Consider the following 21,422-nt stretch of genomic DNA (forward strand, 5'->3'; position numbering starts at 1 on the left):
GATTAGGACATGACCCGGGGTGGATTCACTTAAAAGAAAGATTCACCCAAAAATGAAAATTTGCTGTTAATTTCCTCACCCTCAGGCCATCCAAGATGTGGGTGTAATTTTTTCTTCAGTAGAACAGTAAAGAAGATTTTTACCTGAAACCGTGGTCCTTGGTGATTCATGTAATGCAACTCAATGGCTACAGTAACTTTGAGAATCAAAAAAACATATACAAAACAAAATGAATACCTGTGGCTCCTGGCAATATATTGCGGTCTTATGAAGTGAAACGATTGGTCTTGTGCAAGAAGCTCAACATTATTTACAACATTATTACCTATAATCCACAGCCTCAGCAAACAGTCCGGAGCGCATTCATGGCAGTCTGGAGCATGAGCTTCCTGTCGCATAATGACGTATGCGCAGCAGCTCAGACACTGGGAATCAGTGAAAAGTCAATCTTCCCGATTGAGATCATGCAAGCGAATGAAATCTTAATTTTTTATATAGGTTGCGGCTTCCAGGATAAGCAAATAAGTACCACTTTGATGAACAATACAACACACGCATCTTCCCTCTCTGTTGTAAACAAACAGCTTCAGCTCACGTCTGAGTTTGCTCCCGCGCAAATGTCATTATGCGATAGGAAGCTTGTGGTTCAGAGTTCAGACTGCCATGAACACGCTCATGACCTTTTGCCGAGGCTGTGTATTACAGGTAATAATGTTGTAAATAGTGTTCAGTTTCTTGCACAGACCAATCGATTTTCAACCTCAATATATGGCCAGGAGACACAGGTATTCATTTTGTTTTGCCTGTTTATGGTTTTTTGACTTTCAAAGTGACGGTATCCATTGACTTGCATTATATGAATCACCAAAGACCACGGTTTCAGTTAAAGTCCGCGTGAACCGGAAGTTGCAAACAACTTTTCTCCAGTGTTGTGACGTATTTCCCAGTGAAAAGGAATATTGAACAGAGGGCAGGGTTTTACTCTAGCGCTCCTCCTCTCCATCTCTCACTCATAACAGACTAACGGTTTGAGGGGAGTGGTTAAGCGTTTCCCAACCCAAGCCGTCAAACTTACATCATCAGCCATTCCAGACCGGAAGTAACTTTTCAGACTTTGATTAAAGATTACGACTGCAAACAATTTTTTTCTGTGTATTAACTTGCACGGATTATTTTTTCACCACAAGACTAGTAATATGCGCTAACAAAGTAAATAGGGTCAATTTTGATTTCAGTTGGACTTTAAAATCTACTGTTCTACTGAAGAAAGAAATGACACCTACATCTTGAATGGCCAGAGGGTGAGGAAATTAACAGCAAATTTTCATTTTTGGGTGAACTATCCATTTAGCCCTTGATCTCTGTGTACCAACAACTCTTATATATCTTGGCCAAGACCACATAACTTTTCAAAAATCATTTTGATTTAGATTGATTCACAAATGAATCATTCAGACCGATTTGTTAACTAACTGAAAATATCATTAAAGTTTTACTCTACTAAAGCTCTAGACAATAGCAATTTCTAGCTAATGAAATAAAATTGAGCATAACTACAAACATTGTACATTCATTAGACATTACAATGACTTAAGATTTTATTAACTTCAATCTCATTTCCAGACCTGTAAAAAAAACAAAAAAAAAAACAAAAAAAAAAACTTAAAACAACTTAAAATTCACTGATATTTACAGGTGATCTTCCATGATCATGGCAATAAATCAATCAGTTAATCCCCATTTTTTGAGGGATAGTATATCTAATCAAACCAACACTATAGTCTCTGTTCATGTTTGTTTACAAATTCTCAGTCACTAGAGGGATTAGATCATTTCAACAGGCTTGACCCGGGGTAGAGTAAGCAAAGACTTGTAAACGTTGAAGAGCTAGCACACATGAGTGTGAAGGCGCTAACAGACTTCTGTGTGCCAGGCCAAATCCCAGATGGGGTTACAGCTCTCTATATAAGCTCACTGAGGAGACGCAAGGGGGTCATCTGATACAGTTAACTAATTTGTCCAAAAACAAAAGCAGGTGACCTTCAGGAGAAGGTAGCCCTGATCAACAGAGATCGATAAACAGACTGATACTAACACTCTGCTGTCTGAAATAGATAGGCCTTAAGCACTGCATTGATTTGTGGACTGAAATAAACACAATTTTCCCAATAGTGCAATATGACGCAGTGCAGTTACCCTGAATTACCCCCTGTATGTTTCCAGAGAGAAAATAAGTTTGACCTTGTCGTAAAAGCACAAAAATCACATGTAAGAGACCTTGTAGTGAAGTTCTTTGTAAGATTAAGCTATTTTTTTTAATTCAATCGGACCGACATTTACCAACCTTTTTCCCAGGGAACCTTTTTTTAACAACCCATATCCCATTAAAAAAAGCACCAGGTTTTTTTGCAAACATGAATATATTTTGTCAAGAGCAAGTCTGAGGATCCAATAATATGTCCTGTGTGAACAACCCCTTATTCTTCATATTTCAGTTAACAAATTTTTTTTTTCCACTTATAAAGATTGATTATTTGAAACACAATCAGCTCCCCTAAATTGGGAAATCATGAACTGGACAATCTTGCACTGGGAAATCTGAAAAGAACTCGTGGTGAATTGGTGTACTGTCATCACCTGCAGATAATCAGACTGAATGGCCGCCAGCAGGTGCTCCTTGCTTAGCTCGTAGAGGACATCGGAGGTCATGACCTGGCTGAACTCCTCACACAGGAAGTGCATGGCCTGCCGATGAACCCATTTGGAGCCATAGGGCTGTGAGCTCCACTTCAGGATGGCCACCACAGAGTCTAGCGAGATGCTGTCTGCCACAATGTCTTCACAGCCTAAGACGAATAAACAAAGACATAGCATTTTATTTAGGTATAAACAGAGCTTCAGCTGCTCTTAAACATACAAATCTGTGTCCAAACGTAGTTAATCAAGATTTAAAAAAATAAAAATTAAAAATGTGTAATCGAGATGCTCTCAGAATAGGGCACTACCTGTATCTGCCCTCTATCCATTTTATCCATTGTTGAAATAATTCTCATCACTGCGACTGTAATATAACACTTAAAAAGGTAAAACTGAGTCCATAAATACACCAAGAATATATTCTATCACAATATATGCAGATATGTTTAAAATATTAATGAAAATGTATGCATTTAAATGTCACAGAGGGAACCGATGAATAATTTACCCAATTATTCACAACTAAAACACTCCTTTATGCTGCTTCAAACTGTGCCTTGAATTACTGATTTGATCTGTTTTGTCTCTTCATTTCAATTCATTCGGTCTCCTTTTCCAGTCAAAGACCGAATGTCAAAGGAGAGGCATTCAGTTCAGTTTAATCAGTAAATGCCACCGTTTTTTTTTCTTTTCTTTTTTTTCCTGTGCTTGATACAAAGACCCCTAGAGCAGTGGAGAATTTCAACTCCAATGCAATCCAAGCCAAGCATCTCTAGAGAGCAAGCTTGGTTTTCCCTTTCAAACAGGAATTATGATAAATTCAGTTCCAACAATAGTTTGCGTACAAAATTGTAAAGATGTGTTGTATTGTATCTGACGCAACACATTAATCAAAAGTAACAGTAAAGACTATTTCAAATAAATGCTGGTCTTTTGAACTTTCAATTTATCAAAGACTCCTGGGGAAAAAACTGCATCCTGGTTTCCACAAAAATATTAAACAGCAAACTATTTTCAATATTGATAAGAAAAGTCTCTTGAGCACCAAATTGACATATTGGAATGATTTCTGAAGGATCATGTGACACTGAAGACTGGAGTAATGACAGCTGAAAATTCAGCTTTGACAGAAATAAATTAAAATTAGAATATATTTAAATGGGAAAAAGTTCATTTAAATTGTAATAGTATTTCACAATATTAGTTTTTACTGTATTTTTTATCAAATAAATATAGGCTTGGTGAGCAAAAACTCCGACCCAAACTTTTGAATGCCAGTGTATAGGTGAAATTTTCTAAATTAATAAGTGTCAATGATTTTTTTAAAGAGCTTTAAGATAAGCTTATTAGTAAATAACTTACATTTCACTAATTTCCACACACATCGTATTTGGAGCTTGGCAGTATAAATCATTATACATCTTTAAATGGTATGGAAAAGAGCAGCTCAGATAATAAATGCTAATAATGCTCTGCCTAATAATAACATGGGGATGAAATGAGGTGAGTAAATGACAACATTTTCATTATTGGGTGAACTACTCCTTTAAGTGTTCAGGCACACTGTGCTGATCAGTACCATTAAATATTCAACTGGATGGCAGCCTGCGTCAGAGCAGACGCCTCTCTCAAAGCTCTGGAGACAATTACATTTTCGAACTACATATTTTGTAAGTAAATAAGCAGTTTTTCCAAGACTCTCCATGCAAACACTCATATGATGTTTAGGAAGACAAATAAAAGACAACAAGCATTTGTAGTCTTATGCCATAACACCTGACCTGTTGAAAACAACAACTTGTACCTTATGTCTCCAAATATTTGATCAGTCACCATAGTTTTATATGAGAGTGTTTTTTTATTTCTTTTTTAAACATTTTGAAATGTCTTTTGTACCCCCACATTTCATCTTGCATAGCCAGAACTTTGCCTAACAACATAAGGTGTCGGCTCTATAGCCACTGCAATTGGCCAATGAACGGCCACTAATTCAAGAGGCCATCTGATAGAGATGTGAAGTGACCAATCACAGTTTTGTTTTGATCAATGCCCTGTTAAGGGGCAGGTACATGTTGCTACAATAACAGACCAAAATGGGATCACTTGGGAATCCAAAGGTTTCTTGGCCAAGCTCGGAAAATAATACTTTTTCCGTATGCCACCGTTAAACATGCAAACATTTACTTTAAATTCAACTAAATTTAAACAAAACACTTGATGTCTTAAAATTTCTATGCCAAAAATTTGTAAACGAACAAACAGAGATAGTGTTGGTTTGACAAATATACTATGCCTAAAAAAAAGGAGGATTAACTGATTGATTCAGCCTGCAAAGTGCTAAGGTGTATTGTTTAGGTGTCTGAAACCTAATGACAATGTCTTCTCTTTTGTGATGGGCACCACATAGCCTGAGGATGGCGGCTCGCACGTCTCCAGCCTGGAGCACACGAAAGATTAAGAGTAGCACTGCATCTGTTCCACTGCATGGCAAGAAACCATTTAGCATGCAGCAGCAAAGCAGTGCAGAGTATTCCCTCATAAACCCGTCCCAGTTAATTATAATCTCTGCTCACAGAGCCATAAACTTGTCATTTGCCGAAAACAGTATCATATTAGCCTCTAGGGGGGATGTCACCCAGCATCCAAAAATCTCATCATTCTTTATTGACTTTGTGATCAATGTGTAGATTGTTCACGTTGGACATGAACACAGAGCAACAAATCAATGCGAGTTAATGAAAGTTAATGATTAGGTCTGAGTCAAATTCAAACCACAAGAATGATTGCAGAACTTACACCAAGGTGTTAATAATTATTCAAACATGAGATGAGTGTCCTAAATTGAGACCAGAAACAAAAGTCTGCAAAACAATAGCAATACATGGCAGGGAAGACTTAGCACAAACAACATACAGTGTTTTCCACTCAAAAGCAAAGCCAAGTGCAGCCAAGTGCAGAAGATTTGATGGTAATGAGTCCAGAGCAAACGCAGCAGATTTCATCACTACTTCAAATGTTATTTTGTGGACTCTGTATCTCCTTACCATATCTATAAACATGGAAATGCAGATAAACAGTGTCATTTTTTTCAAACAGCCTCTCAATGTTTGCTTAAGAGCAGATTCTTAACATTGGGAATGAAAACATCTGTTCAAATTAACAGCACAAAATCTGCATTTACACTAAACTGCTAAAATTTAAATGGATTAATGGGATCTGCACTACACAAATAAAAAGATGCAACAGAAAACTAAACCACAAGCAAGTGGTGTAGTAATAAACATATTGAATATGTTTTATAACACATTTAAAATAGTTTTCCTCGGATGAAACACATTTTGTCAAGGACTCAAAGCTAACAACAAGGCCATGTGATGTGAAATACCTAATGGTAGTCTTGAGCTCATTTTACAGTTGAGTACACCTGATATTGGAGGACCACCGCAACACAGGAAAGGAGCAGGCACAGTGAAGGACTAATCATTAGGGTATCTATTAGCCTTGAACAAGTGCAGTACCCCAATTACCTAGCCAGAGCCCCGGAGCTTGATATAAGGGGTAGACAGGCTAATCGACAGAGGAGGAGGAGAGACAGAGTGAGCTAGTCAGGGAGAGAAACTGTGACATGCTGAGAGGAAGAAAAATGGGAGAAGGAGTAAAGATTAGGAGGGTAAATGTCAAAAAGGACAGAGATAGTGGAAAATTAGCCCGTTCTGTATGACTGAATGTGAAAGATGGAAATTACTGAAAGATACAGAGATGAAAATGAGAAGCGAAGAGTGAAGGAGCCCCAGAGAGGTGCTAGGTTAAAATTCTCCATGACCTTTCAGACAAGCTGTAACAGACAGAATCATTACAGAGCTGACTGTCTCTCATAGGCTTAATGGAAACACCACCAGCAATCTGTGTTAATACTAATCAGAATGGTGCCTTGGGGGCAGGAAGGGTTTCTGTATTGAGTTTGAAACACACTCTAAAGGACATCTGACTGAACCACTCGCACAAGCATCAAAGCACTGCCATTTCAAAAGTACTCTCTCTCCAAAGATATCAATATTAGACCTGTTCTCTCTAGGAACAGAGGCGATGAGGTGACAGTGTTTGTTACCCACAAGATTGTTGTTATTCCCTTCCCTTAAATCAGAACAAAATGTGAAGATGTTAAATAATGAATAAGCCATAAGAAAAATCTGGGGGATGCACCATATTAATGTAAGACATTTATTTAATTTATTGATAGTCGATATTGTTTACTAAATTATTGTACATGCTCATTTGGTCTATTTTTACATTTAGATACCTAGGCTATGTCATCATCTAACCCTCACTTAACGTTATTCTTTAAATATTCTACAAATTTCATAACACTGTTAAATGTTACTTTTTAGCAAATCTCAAAATAATATAATTTCATGCTTTATGTTGTGGTACCTAATTTCACTTGTAGCATTTAAAATGATTGATTGGTTTATTTTCAGAATATTGGTTGATGGCTATAACTACAAAAAAATATGAGGAAATATCAGTGCATCCAAAGAAATTAAATACCTTTAAATCTAATAAAGTATGCGATATTATCAAGAAAGCACAACAATCTTAATAAATAGTTGATGATTTGTTGTTTTTTAGCTCATTAGCAGATAATCAAAATATGCAATCCATCACCATTTACACTCTGGAACCAGACACAAAAAAAAAAAAAAAAAAAAAAAAATTGTTTCAATGGTTTTATTCAATTAAAGTATAAATTGAGTGTCTAAAAAGCTTTAAAAAAGAAAAAAACACGATCACAAAGACCTTGCTTTATGGAATTTTGAAATGCTCCAGCAGTCCAATTTTCATTGTTAGATAATGATGAAATATCAAAGCATCCTTTTAAAACCATTCAACTTAATGAACAGTGACACAAAATTGCAAGCGGACCAAAGAATGAAAAATACAAATGAACACATACTGGAATGCACAAAAGGTTTTCAGTTTGTGAATAATTTCTCTGTTAATACCCAGATGTCTCTTTTTCAAATGAGAAGCAATGCATTTTTTAAAGGTGCTGAGAACTGGAAGAAATGTGCACAGCTCTCTCTAGCTCCCACCCTGCAGGCCCATCGATGCAGCATTTCATTTGCACTACAGAACAGACCTATGGCACGCCACACTGTCAGTTAATGTTATCGTCACAGGTGCAGTGTCACGTTCAGCCCTGTCACTCGGTCTATCAGTTCATTCACGGCACAAACCCTCACCAAAACTTCAAGTCTGCCTATTTCCATCACACTGTTTGATAACGGTCTCGTGTGCTAAAGTCAGATATCTGTTCTGTACCACCACTTTGCATCATCTTATCCATCCTGTAAGATACTGATTAGATGCCAATTTTTCATCCCGAGGTCCACTTAGTTAGCTAGGTTTCCTGCACCAAAGAGCCGTCATTTAGTTTTACAGGAGCAATTATTACCCTCTATCTGACCATTAGAATTAAACAGGCTGTTTAATTTGCTAATGCACTTTAAGACTTATATGTAAATGATCTCTGTTACGATTGAGAGTGTGAAAGTACTCTGAGGTTAGCCAATGTCATTCATTACGCTGGGCCAAGTGCCAAGTTACTGAATAACCGTTAATGTAAAAGCAGGCCTAATATGTTAATTTGCACATGGTTGTGACATAACAACACTGTATAAATTAAATATAATTAATACAATTAATCTTTAAGCTACAAAAGTGATTGTCTTTTTCTTTTTTGTTGTCTGATTAACATTGGTTACAAACGGCTGCAGGTATATTAGGCTGCTGTCACTTTAAGACGAATGTGTGGATCCAATATAATGATACACATCCGTTTTCTTGTTTACAACACATAACCGACTGTTTAGGAGGATACTTGTCGAGTGTGTAATTCTGACATAATTTTGCATGCACGTGTAGTTCAAGCTCAAAAAAAAAGAGAAATAGAACTGAATTCGGTGTTTACGTGCGGTCTGTGCGTGCACAGAAAACAACGTGCAAGTTCCGTGATGTTTAAACTGACAGGACTTAAAATGAAAAAATACATGCAAATGATAAACTTTCAGTCTATGATGGTTAAACTTTGCAATTAATCGACGAATAATATGTGTTCCGAGGAGCAGCTGGCCCGTACGGATCACAAATCAACCTGTCATCCTGACTACTGTGGATGCGCATCGTGATATCGATGCTAAAACAATATATTGTGCAGCCCTACATGGTATCATGAAACAAAATACATTATTTACTCTTTTCTACAATGTATTTCCTAAGAGATACCAAAGATAATGATACAAGTTGGCTTATTTAGTGTATGAAACACATAACTTTAGGTCAATAGTACATTGGGCAAGACTGTTACTTTCACTGCCTGTTCACATTTTCTCTTGACGTCAATTTTGAGGAGCAATGAGAAGGGAAATCACATGACTTTGTTCTTTGTTGTTATGAAAATGATTGTGCTCCTTTTATTTGATTGACTCATGTGCAAGCTGGGGAAACATACGGCAGTCAATCGCACACATCAGAGGCCAAAAAAGCGAGCACATCTCTTATGCTTTTTTACTCTGAAAGAAAAGTATTTTTTTTTGTAAAAGTGTCTATTTTCCCCATTAAACAAGCAAACAAACCAATTCACAGCAATTAAATCAAACAAAGTGAGAAAGGACAAAACATTTAGGAAAGTTCTCTCCATACACAACTGAGTTAATAGCATCTGTGCATCCCCACCATATGTCGACTTAAAATTAATTGCTTAGGTTTAACAAAGAGGTTAACAAGATCCACAGCTGCAGGAGCTGATTTCCTGCAGTTAGTGTGAACAAGAGTGATTTTCCTCTGCAGAGCCGGTTCCAGACCAATGGGTGGCTTTTTATCAACGTGTGTCTGTCTGGTCAGCACATTAATTATCTTTTCCATGTACCATCCACTGGCCAGCTGCTGACAGGCTGTAAAATGACTGCTGTGCCTCTATTTCCTAGAGGTCATCGCCACCTTTGTATCCCACCGGAGGCTATCAACACACACGCACTGAAATGACCTCAATGATTGCTTGTGTTCAGTGCCGAGTACTCCATCTTGGGCTTTCTTTGACTGACTTGTCCTTACAAAACAAACAAGCAAATGCAATGACTAATGCAAATGCAGTAATGTGGAATCATAAAATTGTGTGTTGAAAATCTCATGCATCACAAACATTGTACCATATAAAAATAGCTGTTCAAGTTTTCTGACAATAATCAGATAAGTTTGTCAAATCAAAGTCAGGGTTGCACAAGCGATTTGTATTTAATTGCCATATGTTTCATGTCACTGGGAAAAGAAATCTAGAATTGATGTGGCAAATGGTGCACCATGTTCAGGAAGAAAACAAGCCCTCCTGAGCTCATCATCAGGCTATGCTGACAGGACTGAATCGGATCGCTATCTGTTACAAACCACAGCTGACCAATGGGTCACAAGGATCAGCTGACACGGACACTGCAGACCTGTGCTGTAGATTTAGTAATTGAAAGGATGGCTGGCTCTCTGAAAAACATATCTTTGCACAGTACAGCTGAAGCCCATCACTTTCAGCTGTAAATAGTGATAAACTGGCTAATTTTACAATAGGGGCTGATGATACAAAGTACGCAAGCAAGAGATGCACAAGCCAGTAAGTGTGCAACATGGGGGCTCTTTTTGAGAACTAATACACCGGCAGATTTGGGCAAGGAAGCAGAGATAAATTAGATGTAAATTACTTTGAGAACTACTTAAAATACCACTCAAGGAAGTTATTTCTTCCTCCAGTGAGTAGGGCTAATTTTATATCGTCAGTAGAATTTGATGGTGAAATAAAATTCAAGTAACAGTGAATATTGCAATGATTTTAATGCCTTTTTATTTGATCATTAAGTTTCCAAAAGACCATGTAATGACCAAAGTAGATTTGTGATACTCATCGTCTCATGACTTTTAAATCAGAAACTTTATATTAACATTCCCAAACTTTCAAGTATCAAAAATGGCCCAAAAGGTAAACTGACTGAACTCAAATCACTCAAATGTTCAAAAACGTTCTGGAGTGGCATTTTTCATGTATAAATATGCAAATTAATATGGATATTGGTCATATTGATGCATACACTAATGTTCAAAGGTTTGGGGTTAGTATAATTTTGTTTTTGAAAGAAGTATCTTATGCTCACCAAGGCTGACATTTATTTGATCAAAAATACAGTAAAACAGTAACATTGTGTAGGGCGGTCATGACTCCTTAATTAAATTAGAGTACTTGATATGTTTTGCATCTCAGAGCGGCTCCATTCAAACTGTTATCATTTACGTGCGTGGAGCGCATCTCGAACTCCATCTCTGCATATGTTGCTTAGTTGGCTTATAACGTTCAACTGGGAACACAATATGTGTCATTTGATCAGATTTGAAAGGTAAATCATTTATAAACCTACACCAACAACAGCAAGTTTAAAAGTTTAAACCCTGGCTCTGAGTTTGCATGTTTCGATGTCCACATATTCTTGTTTAAGAAATAAGAGTGGCTGTAGCATTTCTTTCATAAAAAAGTGGCTAAATATTAAAGATTAAGTGGACAAATAAGTTAAATGTTTGGCCAATATTAAACAAGGATTTGAGCTGTAAAGTGTAACAACAACAATCACCAGGCCATTGGCACTCTCTGCAGGCATTTGTTATAAAACGTTATGTATTTTAACAGTGTTGTTCAATAAAACTATATGATTACTTGTCTTATTTGAACCAATTATTATCGCCTCATTGTTATTATATATGTATTTTAAGTAATTTTAAATTCTATTGTTTGCTTAGGTTTATTTTTATTACCAGATTTTTTTATATATATATATATATATATATATATATATAACTCATATTCGTCAAAATTGACCGATTACTCTAACAAACTAACAATTGGTAACAGCCCTAATATTGTGAAATATTATTACAATTTAAAATAACAGTTTTCTATTTTAATATATTTTCAAATCCAATTTATTCCCATAATGGCAAAACTGAATTTGCAGCATCCATTACTCCAGTCTTAAGTATCATGTGATCCTTCAGAAATCATTTTATGCTGATTTAGTGCTTAAGAAAAATGTCTTATTATCAAGGTTTAAAACAGTTGTGCTGCTTAATAATTTTGTGGAAACTGATCATTTTTTTCTGGAATTGATTGAGAAATTTGAATAGAATTTTTTATGTTTTGTAACATTATAAATGCCTTTACTGATTATAAACAAATTTTAACCCCAAACTTCTGAACATTATAGGTATATTGTTTCTGGTGCATAGAGTGTTGTGTTAGAGCATTAATGAAAACAATCTATAGCATTCTTCATATTATTATGGTTCATTTAGTAAAAAATTATGCTGTAAAAATCCATTCTTTTCCACTCTTAAACTCTAGCATAAAACATATTGAATGTACTTAACAAATAAGTGGCTATACATAAACCTTTTAAACATGTAATAGAGAGCCATATCAAATCTCATCAAAAGGCATACAAAATATCAAGATGCTTTAGCTATATCGCAGAGACTAACCAATGAGCACAGCCCAACCAATAAGAACTGGCTTAATAAACAGTCATTTTTAGAAACTACAGACTCAGGACATTATACATAAATCAATAGCTGAACCCTGCAGAAAACATTGACAATAGGAAATTAGAAATTTAAATCTAAAATGCAAGTGACGAGGTGGGTGACCTATTCTTCTACCTCCTGCCATAATTACACAAGGTAAATAGTGTTTAATATAGGGCTTCTTCAGAAAGTCGGCCCTAAAGCAGATTTATCTCACTTTGATCATTATTAGCTATACACTCCTAACAACAGGACACATTCTACATTCCTTAGAAACCCTGTTTCCCTAAGTAATATTAATATAAGCGGAATTGGATGAGGGTATTAAGAGGAGCGCAGAGGTTGCAGTACATCGTTGTTGGGTACATATGGGAGTCTCTCACAAACAGTAATCCCAACATGAGGCGCATAAACTAAAGCAACCCCACCCTGTTCCTCAGATTGTCCCTTGACAGCTTGTGAATTAATCAAGCAGTAAACAAAGCTGGGCGATTGTAGAGCAACGAGAGGAAACAAAAGAGAAAGACTAGAAATCATGGATAAAAGAGAGGCTAAGGGTGTTTTCACACCTGAAAGTCCGCACCACGCATTTTATACATTCGGTAAGTTTTGGTTTGGTTTCACATTGCAATTATGAGAGCGCACTGAGGAACTTTACATGACATACTTGCGTCCTGTTTTCATCATCTATGTGGGCTGCATCTTGACAATGATTGGTTTGTAAATGGATGTGCGTCTGTCGTCAGCGTGTTGTCAATTTGTGTTTGGTTCTTGAAAAAGAAATGCAAATATATATCAAGACTATCTTTCCCACAAAAAGATAGCAATTAAAACTGTTTCTGTTTGTGAATCCTTTGATATTTTTATATAATGTTTAGGCCCCCCCCTTGTTTTTTTCTATTTGTATATATTGCAGTTCTGACTGTACATTGACTTTGTTTGTTTGAAGTGCAAAAAAAAAAAAAAAAAACTTTGACAAGAATGAATGAACAGACATATATTTTTGCCACTATACTGTTATTATTACGGCATTACTACCTGCAGCACCAACTATACTCGAGGCTAGTTCAAAATCGGCAAATGAACGTCCTCGTTGTGCGAACATTTTATTGTCGTTGACAGGAAAGGAGGAGAAGACTGCAAGCAATCCTGCAAAGAACCACCAGAACTTCCTGTAAATGGTCTGAAAGTCCAAACCATATAGAAAATGCTTTCACACTAGAAACGAACCAAACCTTTGTTCAGTTTAATCCGAACTGAGACTACCTCTTTTCGTCTGACCAAATTTTGTCTGTTTAGTCCAGACCGTGGTCCGGGGGAGGTTTCACACCTGTAATTTTGATTCGGATCAAACTGAAAAGTCTGAAAATCCTGACCAAACAAGGTAGGTGTGTGAAGGGGCCCTAAGACTTACCTTGAGCAAGCATGCTGAACTCCAAGAAGAGGGCAATGTGGTAGAGCTCCATGGCCTCTTCGGCTCGGCTCATGCATCCTCTCCCAGCCACTAGTGCCTGGACTTCACCAAGACTGCCTTCGGAAGGGCTCCCGCGCAGCACCAGCGAAAGGTCAACCGCATCCGTGTACATGCAGTGCAAGACCACTCTGGCATATTTCTTGGGAATTATGGATTCGTCGAGGATAATACGGGTGGGGGTTTGTAGAGTGCGCTCAGTGATCTCCTCACCCGAGCGGATGCGTCTTTGCAGAAGATTGCGGAAGAAGGGTGAGCGAGCCGAGAGCACTGCCTTATGGGCCCTTAGCTCCTCATCAGGCAAGCTGTGGCTCACCCCTGCATTTCCACTTCCCATGCCGCTAGGAGAAGGTCCACCTGCTCCGAAGGCCTCCACCAGCTCAGAGTCCGAGGAAAAGCTCAGCAGCGAGTCAAAATACGGCATGTGCTCACAGAGGTTTCGCATGTCGGCTTCTAAGGTGTTGGGCGTACCGAACTCCTCGCTCAGTCTCACCAGCACATCCACGTTCTGCAACCTCACGTCCTCCGAGCCCAGCTCACCCGTGTAGAGGTAATGCAGCAACGAGGAGAACATGGGCGCATCCATGCCCGCAGTCCCAACGTCCAACAACACCTCAGCCCCATAACCCGGTGACGACGAAAGCAGGGTTTTGAAGAACGGGCAGCGGGCGGCCAGAACAGCACGGTGTGCTGGGAAGCAGGAATCCTGGAAGATCAGGTCCACGTCGGTGCAGTACTTGTGCTGATAAAGGGTGGCCAAATCACGCTGCAGTGTGCGAGCCTCGGGCCGGGCCAGACCCGCCTGTAGACTGAGCTCTTTGAGTGCTGCCGTGCCCTCATACTCCTCCACCAGAGCGTTGACATCACGCACATCCCACCCCGAGAGGAGCTCGCGCATCTGTCGCGCATGGTCGGCCGAACGACTGGACTTGCGTCGCTTAATGAACCTCCTCTTGAGCGTAGCCAAACCGGAGCTCTTTTTCTTCTTGTCCTGAGGTTTTTCAGGGCCATGTTCTAGGCTGTAGAGCTTGGACTCGCCGCCATAACCCTGTGGTGCATAGGAGGCGCCTGGTGACAGAAAAGAAACACGCCGTGTAAGAGTCTGGATGTCTTCAAATTTGTCAGCAGGAAAATGTGCATTGTGAGGTCTGCCTATGTTACAATTCAAGATTATTCCAAATAAATGCAACACCACAGAGCTTTGCTTTTTTGCAAGTGCTTTAGAACAATTCGGAAATACAATTGACTTTTAATAACATAAGACTGGTGGAGAAAATTGAATGCAATAAGATTAAAAACAAATTACAAAATTAAATTGAACTCCGTTTCAAGAATTGTCTCTTTATAACAGACATCCATTAGGATTAGAAAAAAAAAAAAAAAGAAAAAAAAAATTGTGCTATTTTTTGAAGAAATTTAGAAAATTAAACAAATTAAATAGTGCATGCAAGAGATCACTACTTGATGTAGCACTGCATAAACAATTCCAATTTCAAAAAGGAAAGTATGCATCCCCAAACCACTTAATGTGTACTTTTAACTTTTCCCCCCTTCTAAATCTCTAAATTTTCACCTGCCAAAAAAGGAAACTATGAAGTCATCTAATGTCCTCCCCAGCAAGGCTAATATCTCCCTGACGACACTTAACGTCTCAATCCAATGTTCCATTTCTCATTGTAGGCCCACTGTCATGCATGGCTTAGCATTTTGAAAGCACCATTACTTTGCTGATCTCACAGACAGCAAAAACATGAAAATATTCACATCAGAATATGCCGTTAAAGCCAGACTCTGTGGGATACTGAAGAGGGGGGGATAAATAAATAAATAAAACCACACAAAGCAACTGCTGACAGTTGTGATACAATTTCCAAGCCTTTAAATTAATACAGACAAGATGTTACAGTGAGAGAATATGAAGACTGGTGAAGTCAATAATTTAATGAGTTTCTTTTTCTCTGTGCTGTTGAACTGTTTCTAAACATGATCATTGAGGGTTTTTTTTGTTGTTTTTTAAACAAAAACTATGTAGAACTATTTTATATTCAAGTCAAATAGGAACTTCTGTCTTTGAGAGAGATTTCCTTTTCTTGTAATTGAAAAACACATCATCATATTGCAATGTGATTCGAAGAGTTTAGATCTTGTATCCCGCTGACATTTGCAATCGGATAGCTAAAAAAAGATGTAATAGTGCTCGGGCTGTCAGACCTCTTATATTGTCATCGATCACAGTAGTTGCTAAACTACGAAGGACAAATATCTCTGTAACAGCATTCATATGAGAGTTTACCTATGAAGGTCTGCTGGGTCTGTGGGTTACCCCCGAATCGAGGGGAGCACGAGTGAGGGTAGCTGGAGGCATTCACACCCATCCTCTCCCCCCTTCTTCCTCCTTTTAGTCACCCTGCTGGATCATTCCGTTCGAGCGTCGACGCACTGTAGCTCCACTCAAACAGACCTATATGAATGTGGCGACACTGCACCGATGTCCGTCATTCCTGGGCAAGAGAGAGAGGAAGGGGGAGAGTTAATACACAAAGTCAACAAGATAGTCATGAAATTTAAAAAAATGAACACTTAATATAATCTAAATATTTATATTATAGCAATAATAATAACTGTTATTAAATTACAATAAAATAATTTATAAATATAGCCTAATATTACCCATTTCTAAAAAAATATTTTTTTATTTTAAAGTAAAACCGCAAAGGTAAAATGGAATTGAACTGAACTGTTCTTGTTCAAATCTGAAAAGAAGAAACAAAATGAACACTACAACCAAATCAAACAGACTACATAGGAAAAGCTTTGATGTTTACTTCTGCTCTTGAAGGCCATTACAATACTGCCGGAGGATTCTGACTTACTCAAACCCTCCCACTGATGTCATGCTAATGCAATCTGACACAGAGGCACAACTGGCTTGTTTACTCAAGCTAAACAATGTCTACAGTACTTCATGTCTCTTTTCAGTTCTCTGTAATCTCCAAACTTTGGCCTGTTGACCTTGCTTTGGCCTTCAGCTCTCAAGCCTGCAAGTTCACACAATCGGCACAGCACAATTTCTTTTGTGATTTAGAGGTTTAGATTTAGATGTTCTTTTAGATGTTTTATCTACATTTCAAACTTGCGCTGCTGGAAGCTCCTCAAAGGGGAAGCCCATAACAGTTTGGGGAGACAAACGCTTTATATACCCAATTTGTGACATTGAGAGAGAAGCAAAGTGAAGCATTTCAGGCTGAGCCAAGCAGAAAGCCTAAGGAGGCCAGAAAGAATCATCTTTACTTTTACCTACACAGATACACCAAGCAGATGTGCACAGATCCCTATCTGCTTGCTTAACGCTGGACTGTGTTGTTTGTGAAACCCCCAGAGATCAGAACGATCAAGACTCTTTTCCTCTGACAGGGTGTGAACGAAGCTGTCTACAGGGTAAATGCATTGCAATGTGCTTTCAGCTGATGGAAATCCAGGTCATATAAATGGTCACTTGCACAGCAGCTCCAGCAACGTTCCACAGTCTGGGTAAAATACAATGACTTCCTACTTCATAGGGGTGAGCAATATGACCAAATTCTTATTCCACGATATGAGAAATTTTATTTCACAATAACGATATTCACTGCTCGGACAAAAAAAAAAAAAAAGTGTCTATGGTTGGATCAGTGATTGCAGTGATTATCATGTTTCTAGCATGTTATATGTTAGGCAACAATTCTTCTAACCCTAATTGATAGAGTTATGTAGCTTTTCATTTCTTAACCATGTAGGAAGACACATCATGTCTATGTTTCAGGATGACAATGTCAAGATTCGCCAGGCTCAAATTGTAAAAGAATGGTTGGGAGGGAGCATGAAACTTCCCTTTCAACAAAGTTTTCAACAAAAACAATGAGAAGTTGGCAAAAAGGGGCTATCATTTCTTTGTCCTTGAAATATTTTCAATTTTGCAGACGTGCAAGGTTAAAACCTGCCCCTAGCCAATACGTTATGTTTTGCAAAGTGGCAGGTAATTTTTGCTTATCTGCCAGCCACTGTGGCAGGCAACCTGAACAACATCTTGGATTGACTGACAAGAAATGACGTCGCATTGGTTTCAGCTTTATGTCAAAAGTGTGGATTATTTATAACATGTGAAAAGAAAGCTCTGCAGGTTCACTTTATTTTGACATTGCCTGATTCTAAATATTTGTGTCTTCATACAATACTATACAAACAATAACTACAAGCAATGACAAAATATATATTATTAATATTACAGCAATTAGTGTTTTAATAATTATGAATAATTAATAATGTATTGGTTTTCCTATCTTAATAATAACAACAACAAAAACAACAACTTGTGCGACAAGATCTCGCAATATTAAAACATGGTATTTCTCATTGAGGTGAAAAGCTGTCTCGTGATATCAGCATGATGGAGTTGAGTTTGTGGCAAAAACTTTTACAGTGCGTGCATTTATATTGTTATGTCTTTTACTGCATATAATAATTCATACTCAAAGTAGAACTAAAGTGCCATTCATTACAAGATAATTAGTTTAGGGCTGTTACGAATCCTCGATCAATATCGAGTGCTCGATTTAAAAAAATATCCTTGACTGCAATTTATAACCGGCATACCGGAAGTGGCACTTTCCACAGACGAGAATACATGAACCGCATTATGGGCCCTTTTTTAAGGCTGCAAAGTCAGATTATGATCAGATTATCTGATTAGGCTACTCGTCAAAATAATCAACGGGTTACTTGATTACCAAAATATTTGTTCATGACAGCCCTAGATACTACAAGATAATTAGGCCGATTTTGGGCCCACTACTCCCCTTCCGACAATACTAGTTAAAGTCTTGATTATCTTGATTGTTCTACAGATTATCTTATCATATTATTTTCCTGTGAAGTGAGGTGTATTAAGTGTGATTGAATCTTTTTTTAACAAAATTTTCTGTAAAAATCAGCTATTAATCGGCATTTCTATGCCAGTAGTCCGCCATGTTTGTTTACTAGATTTCCTGTGTTAGCGGTCAGGACTGGTTGATTGTGAATGGAATCTGTTAGTGTGTGGTGTGCTGTCTTGGTCAGATCGCAGCACTCAACACACTATAAGAACAAAATAGTTAAATCTATGATTTTGTTTTTATCATCATGTTTGTGGTCTCTCACATTTTGAAAATCTGAGAAAATTAAAAAGAAATCTTTTAGTGTGGGCCAGCCTTTAGTTAAGTTAAAACATTTCAAAATGCACCAACATTATTTTGCATTTTGTGACATTCAGCCAAATAAAAGACAAAAATAAAATAAAATAAATAAAATAGTCTCATCTCGTTTTCGTGAACCCAATATTTTGTATCGTCTTGCCTCGTGAGATAAGTGTATGAACACACCCCTAATTATAAAAATAATAGCTATTATTATTATTATTATTAATAATAGCTACTATTATTAAATAAGGACATGACATAATAATAAAAATAATATTAAACAAGAACAGGAAATCCTTACAGTGTCAATAACATTAAAGCAACTAACTAAAGTAGACAGAGAAGTTCAGTCAAGGCTATTAAAAAGTAAATTTGATGCATTTTTCATATATTTTTACCCTGCATATGTGAGTGGTCTCTGACATCCAGTGGGTCTTAATAAAAAAAAGCTGATGTGTTCACCTCTCTAACAGCTTATTTCACTGGTACTGTAAGCTGAAACAAGAGTCTAAATGTCACATCATTAACTAAAAAAAGAAAATGACAAGCTCCAGTCAAAAGATAATCTTTAGAGAGTGAGGCATAAAGCTGAGCAACAGTTTATCACACATTTCATCATTCCAGCAAAGCATAAATAGGCTAACTCTGCCACTGGAGAACACATCAAATTTACAATTACAATTACTGCGAATTCACAGCGACTGTGAACTTGACGAGCATTGCTGAATTTGTATTCACTAAGCACATCCGAACCCTCCATCAGGTGAAGTAGCACTGCATTGTGCAGTGTTTAATAAAGTTGCTTTAAAGAACTGAAACGTTAGTTAAAGATAAGGCCTACATTGAGGGACAGAAGGTTCATTATAAGCACTCTGAAGTGAAAAATGATAATCACAGTGTCCGATGCAACAACTGTCTCTCAATGTGAGTGACAGCAATAGAGAGGGAATAAATGAACAGTTCTTTAATACTGCAGAGCCCCAGAAAAGGCACTGACACAGACAACAGTTATGCAAGCAAGCAGGAGAGTGGAGCAGTTTTGCCACATTAGGCAAATCAATAGGGAGCCTCTACACCGTTGCTGCAGGGGAAAGTATCAATAATGCACCTCAAGGTTTTCAAAGCCTTCTAGGTATGCTTCCACCTAAAACAACATTTAAAGCTTCAGAAAGCCAACGTTTTCTTTTATTTGGATAAATCTATGAATCAAAAAAAAAGAGAGAGAGAGAGAGAGAGACCACAGAGTAAAACGGAGGAGAAATGTGTGCCCTATGCGTCTGCAAACCTCAAACTGGGTCACATAAATCAGCCGGTATACTCGTTCATCAATTGCAAGAGGTGCTTTTCCTTGTAGCTGCCTCTGACCAAGCTTCATTCCCAATCTTAAATCGACTTCAGTGGAAAAGGGAAATTGATCTTTGATCAATGTTTTTTCTCTCTGGTTTAGAAGGATCACAATAAGCTTGATAAAAGAAAGGTCAGCTTTAACAGAAGCACCTGTTTCAGATAGGCTGTCTAAACAGGCTCTTAATGTCTGAAACAGTCAAGCACTGCTTTTGAAACACTGTGATTTGTCTTCATATTGGGCTATTCCTAAATGCTACGCAGAGAGAAGAGATTGTTGTTCTTCAGCTTGACTATGTCTGATGACAGGGGCTTTCTGTGCGGATCCTCCCCTGAAAAAGGCTGCCATCATCACTCCAACTGGGTGTGCCCCATATGGTGGGTGTTTGTGGATTAAATCAGGCCCTGTGGTTATAAATGAAGCAGCGCTGCAATGCTTATAAAAAGATGTTCTTACACAGTAAAACATTACACAAAACAACTTAGCACACCATAAAAAGGGCATCAGACATTGCAACAGTGCCTTAAAGAAATATTACAGATTCAATACAAGTTAAGCTCAATCGACAGCATTTGTGGTGTCTTGACAATTTGACAACACTGTTGCCATGATGGCAAATCTTAAACCTTAAAACAACCACAAAAATTAAGCACGCGAATAATACACAATTTAGCAGAACTAATGTACACTTAAAAATTTGGGGTTGGTAAGATTTTTTTTTTATGTATTTGAAAAAGAAGTCTCTTATGCACATTTAATATATTTATAGGCTATATTTGAATAAAAAACAGTAAAAACTGTAATATTGGGAAATATAAATCTACAGGCTTTCATAGACAACACAGGTCTTGGGGAAGGTCTTGTTTTTTAAGTTTCGTTACAACCTATCACACATTGTCAATTAAAAAAGCAATTAATACATGAAAATTCTTACATATTTTTTCATAATTTTCATTTAATACTGTAAAAAATGAGAAATTAGAAAATGCCGGACAGTCTGGTTGAAGAGCGACCAGACCCTGAGAGGTCTCTGGAAATTAACATTTGAACTCCCCCTTGTGCACTATCGAGACGAAAGTCTCAC

The 21,422-nt window shown here is 37.5% G+C and overlaps 1 protein-coding gene across 2 annotated transcripts in view; it reads right to left on the reverse strand.

Annotated features, from left to right (window-relative positions):
- The window catches only part of btbd7 (BTB (POZ) domain containing 7), a 56,726-nt gene that overhangs the window by 9,169 nt on the left and 26,135 nt on the right, over positions 1-21,422 (reverse strand). Inside the window, exons 2-4 of one of the 2 annotated variants that reach the window (XM_081379369.1) lie at positions 16,074-16,281; positions 13,724-14,848; positions 2,638-2,846 (exon numbers count right to left, since the gene is read on the reverse strand). In XM_081379369.1, the coding sequence (XP_081235495.1) occupies positions 2,638-2,846; positions 13,724-14,848; positions 16,074-16,155 (1,416 nt within the window). In that variant the 5' untranslated portion in view covers positions 16,156-16,281. Of the gene's footprint in view, positions 1-2,637; positions 2,847-13,723; positions 14,849-16,073; positions 16,282-21,422 lie in introns of those variants that run through there. The other variant, XM_081379370.1, reaches the window with a different exon arrangement.

The sequence above is a fragment of the Scardinius erythrophthalmus genome (genome assembly GCF_964197995.2).
Source record: "Scardinius erythrophthalmus genome assembly, chromosome: 11".
Classification (NCBI taxonomy): Eukaryota; Metazoa; Chordata; class Actinopteri; order Cypriniformes; family Leuciscidae; genus Scardinius; species Scardinius erythrophthalmus.